Source organism: Morone saxatilis, unplaced genomic scaffold, assembly GCF_004916995.1.
Source record: "Morone saxatilis isolate NCDOM2014 unplaced genomic scaffold, NCSU_SB_2.0 Contig11, whole genome shotgun sequence".
Taxonomy (NCBI): domain Eukaryota; kingdom Metazoa; phylum Chordata; class Actinopteri; family Moronidae; genus Morone; species Morone saxatilis.
In genome coordinates this window covers 8,232,339-8,243,948 of record NW_023339663.1, presented here as the reverse complement: position 1 = coordinate 8,243,948, position 11,610 = coordinate 8,232,339, and the positions used below count along the sequence as shown (strand labels likewise).

Here is an 11,610-nt window from a genome sequence, read left to right as displayed (position 1 = left end):
CACTCCTTACTGTGTGGAATTGGGTTTACATAACCCACTGCAGTCTGAGGTAACGCAGCACACCACTACTGACGACACCTTTCAAGGCAACAAAGACACACAACATATGCATGATGCAGCATTAAACATTTACAGTACGGACTATTAATAGCTTAGCATGCACTATACTGGGGTTTCAGTTTCTGATCACTGCTGTGGGCATAAACATGCATGTACTAAAGCATCATCACACAGGCCTGCATGAGTACATTTATGGAAAAGTTAATTCAGCTGGGTACAACTCGCCCACAGCAATGAGTGGTTCAGACACACAATGACCTCATTTGAACCGAGCAGCTTCTTTATACATTTTCAGGGAGCTAGTCTCAGATTCCAAACAATATAAAATACCAAAGGCTCTTTTAAACACTGCTGTCCTGACAGAACCGCTCTCGTACCCGTGTGAACTGTCCTCAAGAGGTCTTTCATACTTCTCTCTGTACTGACGGTAGTCTGTGGCCATGTCAAAGCAGTGTGTGAGGCACAGAAAGCCCGTTGCCAAGAGAGAGAAAGCAGCCAATTTATGTAACTCTTACTTAATCACTTAGTTAGTGTTTTACCAGTTCTGTATTCTGTGTGACTACAGCCAGTTCTGTCTGGACAAGGCTGGGGGAGAGGTCGGATTCAAGGGGTTGTTATCTATCTCTGGGAACCCAGTTTAATGCCTGTGTGTGTGTGTGTGTGTGTGTGAGTGAGTGAAGCAGTGTGTGGCACTGTGCGTCATTCTGGCTGATGAACTTGAATCAGTAACCGGGACTGTTGTTCTCTACATTCCCCTGTGGCTCAAACGGGATCAAATCACAATAGCTCACCCAACCTCACCTGCTTTTTAACAACTGGAGTACTGACGCACCTAACAGGACTGACAGGCTGTTTGAGAGTCCTCCGATTTCTATTTTTATATATTTCATAATGATATCACACATAATGATGTTGTTTTGTATATTGGATTTGAGATTTGAAACAGGGTTTTGGCTGAATAACACAATGGCCACAATGAGAAAAAAAAAATAGATAAATACTTCTCCCAATAGATAACAATAATTTAAGTTGAAGGATGCAGAAAAACAAAACTGATAATAACAAGATCCAGAACTTTTTTTTCTGTTATCAATATGCTCATATTATCCATTTTTATCCATGCTAGTGGTGTGGCTCAATGGGTGGCAATGTTTGTTTGTGAGTCCACTACTTTGTTCTAGAAATAACTAAACTAACTAAAGAGGATTAAAACACAGTAAAGCTATGCGGTTATTTCCATTGTGGCCCTTGTTGGAGAGCTATCAAGCTTGTTAAAACCCTGTTACAGTAAAAGATGTGTTACTGACCAATATATCATCATGAAGCAGCTGGACGATGGAGTACCAATGTCTGAGCTATAAGCCTACCCATACTCCTTCCCTTTCCTCTGGGCTGGCATGCAGGCTGAGGAGGACCTTCTCTCACCGTACTACAGCTCTTTTGTCTCAATTCCTAAATCCCCTAATCTCTTTGCCTCTCCTGTCAGGTGGGTTTAGTTGGTTCTTTAAACACCATCCTCAACCATCCTCTCCAGTTCTTTCCTCAAGGGCACGTTTTTATCCACATGAACTGCATGAACTTCAAAGCTAAACTTGTTCCACGCTGTATTTTTGTTATTCGAGTGAGTGAAAGAGAAAGTGGCAGGCATCGCTGTCACCCTTTTTCTCTCAATTTAATCTCAAATCAACCTACAACTCTTATCCCATTAACCTCTTTTTTGTTTGGAAACTGAAGTAAGCGGTTTGTTTCATAATCTCACAACAGTGTGATTCATGCATATGAATCATTATGGTAAAAAAGATAAACGGGCCTTGGGAAGCTTTGGTTACATAAGACAACCATTTCTTTATTTCTCACCTCTGCTGTACACAACATAAACAAGCAAACAACAAACACACTCACTCACCCACACACACACATAAAGGTCTTATGAAAATCTACAAAACATATTATGGCTGTTTATATGCCATGTGGGCTGAGCACTGATAATACAGTGGAATGATAAAAAAAAAAAAAGAATTATTCGTCGTCATCTTCCTCCTCCTCTTCGTCACTGATGACATATTTCTTGGCCTTCTTGGTGGCCATTTCGTCATCGTCGTCGTCCTCTGCCTTTCTCTTGCCTGATCCCTCACCCTCCTGCACAAAAACAGAACAGGAGATGACGCTCTGACATGGAGTGTCAGCCATGCTGACTGCAGCAGACATTGTGTACACTTTCACAGTACTTTCAATTTGTATCATAACAGTTGCATTTTTTATATTTAAAGCAGCCACGCACCACAACTTTTCTATTTATTTTTTTTTTTTTTTCACTTTTAGCAGAAACTGTTTGTACAGAATTAAGTGCATGTTCTTTAAAAGGACTAGCATTTCCTCTCCTGTTCAGTTCACACGAGGGTACTATTGACCTCCATGGTGTCCTACATCACACTGCCCCCTGTCTGTGCAACATGATACTACACCTACCTCATCACTGTCTAGCTTCTTAGCCTTCATCAGCCTCTGGGCCTTGTCATCGTCGGAGCCTTCATCGCTCGACGAGTAGATCCTTGCTCGCTCCTCTGGATTGTGGGGGTGGGGGGTGGGGGNNCGAGATAAAATAAAATGAGAAAGTTGTTGCGGTAAATGTGTTATCAAATCGTCCTCACCTCTCAGGCCTCCTCCTCCCTTGTATTTGCTCTTGATGGCTGCCAGGCTGATGGCCTCCTCCCCCTCTTCCTCGTCATCATAGCGGTCGGGCTCCAGGTAACTGCTGCTCAGGCCTCTCTGGTGCTGCTTCTCCCTCATCCTCCTCTGTTGGGACTCTCTGCGGATAGAAGCTCGCAGCCGCTCCTCCTCTTTCTGCCAGGAGAGACACCAGTGGGAATTATGTTAAGAACGGGTATAATACACACCTGGCTTCACGTTAAGAACTGACTTTGGCATTTTATTTTTAGCTTGTAATTTAAAATTCATGTGTTATGAAGTTCACTGTATGGAACTTCTATGATGGGTGTGGGGTAAGGAATAGTGGATTTCATTAATTTCTCTTAATATAAACTATAAGGTGGTCTGTTGACATTTTTAGATATATAACAAGAATGGAAATTATATTTGGAGAGGTAAGATGCAGTTATCTGTCCACAAAATGCATACCATCAGCAGGATTGGCTTTGTCATTTATTATTATACATGACGTGTTCCAGGTATTTTTGACCATATACTATTCGTACCAGCACTGTACAGTATATATTTAAGAAATTTGTTCCTTTTTTTTATTTTATTTTTTTACTTTGTTTCATATCTACTACTTTGAGTGCCCTTATCCTGCTTATTGTTTTGTGATTGATGTAACACAGCTGCTTTAACAAAGCAATTTCCTACTAGGATTAATAAAGTACTCGAACAATCGTAAATAGACAGCTCGAGGCGGAGAAAGGAAAGAAAGGGCAGTGTGGGGTTACCGTTAAAGGTCTGACAATACATCTAACTCTGACAATACAAACTATAAATGTGACAGAAAAATAAGCTACAATGGGAGTGCTAAACCAATGAGCTCTGTGTCAACATATGGACAAGAAGCATGAGTGTCGCGCTCATCTGACAGATCTGGTGAACTGTATATCAGAGTGGCAAAAAACCCTAGAATCTAATATATTCCACTGCCAAAAGACTTTTTCTTTATCAAAATTTGCCATCCTCCATCTGTCAATTTCAGCAGCCAATCATCCAGTGCTGGTTAGCCAAAACCATTTTCAAGTCATCCCCCAGCTGTACTTTTCCAGAAAAAAAAGCTGCTTTGTTGGCTCTTTCCAATTGTAATTAAGATGTCCAATGAAAAACAAATAAAACACAACAAATTGCTTAACCTTCTGTTGTAGTTTAATGCCACTACAAATGCAACTGGCAAGTACAACAGCAAATGATGAGGAAAGTCACATGTAGTGGTATTTATTAAGATTCTTCCCATTACAGAGCTCCTACACTGCCTTCACACTGAAGTCAGACCACACTGATACGTATAGTGATGTTTACGACGCGTGTACTGTGCCTTAGAACATACGGGTAAAAGGTCAATCTGGCTTGTGAGTATCTTGGTATCAAAGTTGTGTTTTTAAGTTCAACAACAGCAGTAGACGAATGCTGCACCTCTTCACCAGGTACAGTCCCACTGCCTCAGGTGAGTGCTGAGAACAGTGAAACTATAAACTATGCTATCAGCAGTGTTTGTTTGGGTTGACAGTTGATACACACCCAGCAGCTCTGCCAGACTTGCTGACACTATTTCCATTTGACTGACCACTGTGTGACCTCATTATGTAAGCACGTCAGGATATGTCTTTATGTAACCGGGTATGATGCTTGTCAACAACCGGCCTCATGCGACCCCCCCCTTTTTTTTTTGGGTGCCTGTGGTGACCAAAGTATTCTCGGGCAGGGCTGAGGGGAGACAAACAGAACAGGACAGATGGACAGAGTGTGCGAGTGTGTGTGACCTTGATCATTTCGTTACGATGCGACTCTGGATCTCGTCCAGCCATGGGAAGGATTCTGATCTTTTGTGTCTTGGAGCAGCGGTCAGCCAGAGACAGGGTCATCTTCCTGTGGGTGGCGCTGTCTGTGGAGTGCGGCCTGGAAATGCAGAAGACCACTAATGTCAGATTCAAGGTGACTGTGCATATTTCTTCACTGCTAAGAAACAAAAAATCATTCCTTCAAACATTGAAGCAGTTTTTAGTGAGTAGTTATCACCCCTTTTTTAAAAACATAATAATTTCTTTATTTTAATTTGCAAGAAAAGCTTAAAATCGATACATTTCAATTGCAAACTGGCAAAATACTAAAATATGCCTTGGATTTTTTGACCAATAAAAGTGCTATGGAACAATGGTTTTTCGAGTGGGCTCCCATTGTGTTTTTGTATCACATGCACGCAGGCAATGTCACTCATATTCTGCCAATGCTTTCACGCTCTTCCACTGACACTTGACTTGACAGTTGGTGTCAGTTAAACCTGCGGTGCAGAACTTTTGTCTCTCCCTTCTGGCAGTAAGAGTAATTACACGTTACGTGCTTATGATGCATGCCTATGCCAAGTGTGAACGTAGGTTCCTGGTAGGAGTAACAGAATTCTTTTTTCATATTTGTTCAGCACTGCCTAGTTTGACAGTTTGATCTGAGTTTCGTGCGTTGCGTTGGACAGATTCAGTGAGAATGACTCGTCAATCACAAAGTAGCCAGGCCAAAAGCATACTTTGCTTTATCGTCTATTTTACTCTAACTTGGACCATAATTGGTTAAATGAACATCATAATGTCTGGAAGAGGACTTGAAACTAGCGATTGAGACCATAAACTCATTAAGAAACCATTTACGGAGCTAATAAATCAAATGAGAAGTGGGGTGATTTATCAATTAAAGTACATGGTATCGTTTTTTTATTGCAACTAATGGATCTGCCCCCTGCTGGCCTTTACAGAGAATGCAAGTTTAAGACACTTCCACATTGGCTTCACTTCACAGACCTGGAAGCTCTGCCTTATATATACTGTCAATGGTCAATGCCATAGGCTCCGCCATACTGCTAGTTGCTGTAGCCTAGGCCTTCGCTACAGTTTCTCCTCATTTCAGCTCTGGCAAACTAATCGTTGCTGGGTGACGTAAAACGCATTACTGCAGGTGCGCCAGCGCAGGATTTAAAAACTGCAGTATACTGCAAAATACAGAGAGATTTACCTGGTGGTGACCAGGCTTAATCAGCATTGTGTGAACTCATATGGCTTGCGCATTCATTTATATGTAAAAGTCACACAGTCCAGCTTTAAAGAATCAGGAAATATGAGCCAGAAGAAGACAGTTGGCAAGCAAACATAGCCATTGTTTTTTAACAACATTGCTTTCAGATGAATGTCTTCCATTTTTAAAGTCTCTTATCTGTTCTGCAAACAAACAGAAACTCCCCTGTATCTATCTTGCTTGAGTATTTTTGTTCCATCTATTTGTGAATTTGCCCAAAGCTCCTCTTTAAAAGAAAAACACTAAGTCCTAACCATTTGTACCCTGAGCAGCTTCTGCCCTGATCCTAATCAAAACTCTGCTCTGATGATAATACTCAATCAGAACAAATGGTAATGTCCTGTCTGGGAGTGCCTGGCTGTTGTGCATTAAAGCAGCTTTGGCCAGTGTCCTACTAAACCCATGTGGTCTGAGAAGACAGAACATCCAGGTGGACTTGGGGGCGCTAAGAGGCTTACACACTTCTTATTGGGAGAAAACTTGGGCAGCTTGCACAAGGTGATCCAGGGACTTACAGCATAGTACATTTCTGAATAGAGCTTGAATGAAGGCTGCTATTGTTGTTTGGAACTAGAGGCAGCCTGGGGCTTATTTAGTGCATGCACAGCTGTCAGAGAGCCAGACAGAGGAGGAGTATCCCTGGCAACTCAACAGTTTTTGCCTCATGTCTGTGTGAGATGTGGGTCTTAATAGCACCCTGTCACCAATACAACAATGGCAATGTCAGTGTATTACCTGAATGTGAGTTTGGTTTTGAACACAGCCTGTCCCTGCAGCCCAGTGCCTTGTCGGATGAACAAGTGGTTGTGGTCTCCCTGGAGAGGAGCTTTGTAAACATCAAACACTTCATTCCCCAGGTGGAGCGACATGCTGTGGCGAGACAATGACATTTAAAAAGCATGGAAAGTACAGAGAACGTCCTGTTCACAGTGTAATAACCCAAACATGCAGCCTGACATAACACACACCTGCCATCAGACCACTTCACAATGCGTGCGTTGCTCTCTCGTGCTTCATTTCCCTCCTCGTCTTTCTTTGCTCGCCATCGAATTGTATTTTCCACCTGTGTGGGAGAGAATTAGAGACTCTGGTCACGCTAACAAAAATTAGTTCCTTCCAAATGTACTGACAAGCATCATACACAAGATTTATTTTAGACATTGCTCTCAATTTATTTCCATTTAAACCCACACAGACAACAACAGAACCCACAAACATACACACATAACGTGGACTACGTACCTTCAGCTTGAGCCTGGTCCTTCCCTCTTCATCCAGCATTTCTTCATCCTCAAATTCATCCTCATAGTACTGAGGATCAAAGGGTCTATAGAGGGAGATTGAATGAAAATCTAAATAAATAAACCTTTAAGTTACGCAGAGGCTTTTACGGTCATCAAGACCCAACACATTTAGTTGAACACAACAAAGAACACTTGAGTATAAACATTTGCAAGCCTCCTTCTGACTAGCAGAGTAGAAGGATCCAAAATAAGCAGTTAAGTGAATATGCCTTTCCATATATCCCTCTTCCATCTCCTATTTTCTATATTTTAAATGGACTTTTGAGCTCATAAAGTGTTTATATTGTATTTATTGACAGTGCCATGGTTCTGACCTTGGCTCCACAGACAGGAAGTTGGGCAGCTTGACAAAATAAAGGTCAGATCCCAGGTCTGTGCTGACTTTTGGGATCTCTACTTCAATACGAGTTTCGGGCGCAGGCTCCTCTTCTGCGTGATCCCCTTCCATCCCATCCTCTGTATCCTGGACACACACACACACACAAAGAGAGGGAGAGGAAGAGAACAAAATTTTACAAAAAACATGATTCAGTGACCCATGATAATAGGGATAAGCTCAGAGAGGCTTAGCGAGAGGCTCTGAGAAAAAGAGATTTGGGAACTTGTATAAAAAGGACTTGGCACAATTAAAGAGGCTCGATGATCAGTGGAGGAAAGAGACGGAGAGCGAGAGGTCAGGCAGATACCAGGGGCTGTCCCGGGGTCGGCGGCTTCTCTGCATCGCTGTCTGAAGAGATGTCGTCAGCCTCTCCAAACAGGTCGTCGGCTGCTGCTACCGGCTTTGCTGTGAAAAAGTATGAAAGAGGGACTCTATTAAAGTACGAGTGCAATACAAATTCCAAATTTAGCTGTACCCAATAAAACTCTGCAGATGCCACTATTAATCAACAATGTTAGGTTTGCATTAAAAAACTGAGAGAAAAAATGTCAATATTTCTTACTTTTCTTTCTTCCGATATCGCTGTCTGAATCCGAATCAGAGGCTGGTTTTGCTTTGGTTTTCTGTCTGAGGAAATCATCTTCACTATCACTGCCCTTTGCAGAATCTGAAAAATAAAATCACAGCAGGTGATAAGACATATTTTCCACTTGGAACATGGTATAAACTAAAAAGGTACAGGACACATGAACGCATTTTACAGTAAATAAAGAAGGACCATTACCAAATGCAAAAAAAAGTGAATTAATCTCGTATTAAATTCTGAGATTAACCTCAGAGGATAAAAGTTTCACATATGGCACTAATCCTCTTCCACAAACTCAAGATTAACACAGAAGGCTGGCTTTTGATCAGGGTCATGTACAATATTTCCTCTACATTTAACACCAGACCCTGGGATTACCTGGTTTCCTGTTCCGAGGCCCCTCATCATCAGAGTTCTCCCTTTCTTCATCAGAGTAATGGCGTTTCTCGTCCTCATCCTCTGACTGGTCGCTCTTTGCCCCCACTTCCCACTTCTCGTCATCTGACTGGTTCTCCCTGCCGGAAGCTTCTGCTTCTGAACGAGGGGTGCCCGGCCCTGACTGTGGCGTGCCAGGATCACTGTGCACACTGGTTCAAGACAAAAATATGGGAAGAAATATATCAGGAAATGAAAGCCTGGTCCTCTGATAACAAAGGAAAGTGTCTCATAATAACATTAAAGGTTAGGTTGTACTTTTTTTATATATATAATCTTTTGGGCTTTTTATGCCTTTATTTTTGAAGATAGATTGACAGAAGGGGGTGTTGTTGTTTTTTTATTTTTTATCATGGATATATCAGCACAGACATCATGTCCCCTATGGCCTCATCTCATGTTATCTCAGTTGATGCACCTCCACTGTGTGCTGGTGTACCTTCTGTCTGAACGGACACTGCCCCTCTCAGAGTGAGGGCTCCCTGGACCGGACATCCCGCTGCCGGCCGGGCTACCTCCATCCGACCGGTGGCCTCCATCCTCTGAGCCACTGTGCTGCTCTGCGTCAGAGTGATCATTGTCGCCCTGGTCTGAGTGCATGCTGGCATCCGACTGGTTCCCTGAGCGTTCAGACTGGTTGTCGCTGCCGCTGTGTTGACTGTGTTGCTCATCCTCGCTGTCGTCTCCAAACAGCTCCTATTAGGTAGGAGGAAAGGGGAGTAAGTTGTTTAGCTGATGTATAGTTCGCCATCATTACTGCACATGGTCCAACCTTCTACCTCTTTCACATGTGAGCACACACACACACGCACACGCACACAAACACACACCAAATCTGCAACTACAGACAAACATCACCTTGACTGTGAGAAAGGCGGGTTTCTACCATGGTGACAATTTATTCACAGCATAAAAAGATATGGTTCATATCAATTATAGCTGATACTTGAGAGGCGGTAAAACATTAACAACTTCTAATAAATGGAATTAATTTTTCCAATCTACGAGTGCACTTCATTATACTTTTCAATCACACCACAGTTATAACTCTAAGCAGATTTTTTTTAAAGAAAGAAAACATGAATACGTACATACTAAAATGTAATTTGACTGAGGGAAATTTCAGTGGTCAGCAGAATCACATTATGTATATTATATATAAAGTAAACACTGTTACATACATGATAATATCTCAGTATATCTGTATAAATTTCTTCTATTTATTTTACAACGCATGCTACAAGTTTTAGATTATCTGAATGACGTTTTACTGTTAATATACAGTAACAAACCAAATGATTTGTTCTTGATAATAATGTTGTCTTGAATGTGAAGACATGGATTGCAGTATGTAAGCAAACATGTTTCGGTGTTGTTTTTCATTTCTCCTTTTGGTGTGATAATAAGTCTAATGCATTTGAGGGTTAAATGTCCCAGATATGAAACCCCAGGCACAATAAAATAAGAATATAAGACAGAAAATGTTCATTTCCTGCCTATACGCCTGTTATTGCTCAGAGGTCATCGTAAGAGCAGACGCAGTATTTACAGAGTTGCTTCCTGGCTTACATGTTGTTGGACTGTGGGATAAAAAGCAGCTGGGATTAAAATGATTATAAAATCAAATGTTTAATTAGGTGATTGTTGTATAGGGGTCAGGCTCACTGGCAGAGCATGTGGAGCTTTTGTCTACTCTCACACTGCCAGACCTACATCCAAACTGTTATCAGTCAAACACAGACACACACCTTGTTTATACTGGGTTTTCCTGCCTCCTGGCCTTCCTCTTCATCATCGTCATCCCGTTCCCTCTCACTATCGCTGCCGCTGCCCGAGGCGTTGCTGGGGGATCGGGGTCTCTCTTGCTCGGAGTCTGAACCGGAGCCAGAGCCAGACTCTGAAACACAATACAGCAGACCGTTTAGATTCTTTCTACAGATTTACAGTACAGTTCATCAGTTCACAGCGGGTGAATATTGTGGTTGCTAGGCGACACATTTAAGCACATTTTTTAAATTGATCTCAAACAGTTCTTTATTGCCAATCACTTCAATTAAAACACTGCATGGTACACTCTAAACTGATAGCTCATTTTCTCATAAAAGTGCAAGTAGATTTCTCTCTTTTTACATCAGAATAGATTATATTGCTTTTCTTATTAATTAGTTTTTCTCCCAGCTCCATTTATTAACGTGTTCAAAATATTCCAACCGTCAAAACCATAAATGTTTCATCAATTTAGTGAAAGTCATAATACCATGTTCTCCACAGTGTATCGCTACAAGGGAAAATATCACATAAAAAATACAGATAGCAGGATGTGTCAGTGAGTCTGTGGAGGAGGTTTAGATTTAATTTGATGTCAATTGTTCAACCTCAATATTAAGCATATCTTTAAATGAATACCTCTCTTACAGTGTTGATCAAAACTGATCTTTGTAAAGGTAGCATTTCTGGCTGAGTTGTTGCATTAGATTTTACAGGCGTATCTAATAAAGTGCTCACTGTATATCATCAACATATACCGTGATAAAGGATTTTGTCCATGTCTTTCTTCCCAATGCATACTGTGAATAACTTACATACTGGATAGGTGAAACTGTTGAATAAACATTTTACAGCTGAAACTGGTGATTGTATGGCATGAGATCTGACTGTTACTGTTAGTTGGCTGCAAAGTGACTTAACTACTAACTTAATACGCATACTGTAGGTTCAGTGAAGAATGAAATATACAATTTAAATGTACTCTCTCATATATATGTATATATGTGTGTGTATTATACACATTGTACCTTTATCAAAACAGTACAGCTCTAACTCTCTTTGCATATTGCACTTGGCCATATTGCGATTTCGTTAACGTTTCAATTAATTGTGCAGCCCTAACAAGATGCATTTAAGCTATATTAAGATAAGATGTTTGTTGAGTTGATTAAGTTTGACACAGCAATACTGGGGGAATGTAGTGCAAATAGTAAATAAGTGCAAAAAATACAATAAAGAATAATAAAATAAAAATATAATAAAGATTCAATAGAAAATATATAAACTATAATGAAAATATA

General features: G+C 41.0%; 1 protein-coding gene across 1 annotated transcript; it reads right to left on the bottom strand.

Annotated features, from left to right (window-relative positions):
* Nucleotides 1–1,876: 1,876 nt before the first annotated feature.
* Nucleotides 1,877–10,439, bottom strand: leo1 (LEO1 homolog, Paf1/RNA polymerase II complex component; the record flags this gene model as incomplete). The annotated part of the gene is given in 13 exon segments (XM_035652415.1): nt 1,877–2,199; nt 2,530–2,624; nt 2,712–2,904; nt 4,539–4,674; nt 6,574–6,708; nt 6,807–6,901; nt 7,081–7,165; nt 7,457–7,605; nt 7,829–7,926; nt 8,084–8,188; nt 8,486–8,694; nt 8,982–9,238; nt 10,291–10,439. Coding segments are annotated over 13 exon segments (1,826 nt in total), but the record flags the coding sequence as incomplete, so codon positions are not given.
* Nucleotides 10,440–11,610: the final 1,171 nt, after the last annotated feature.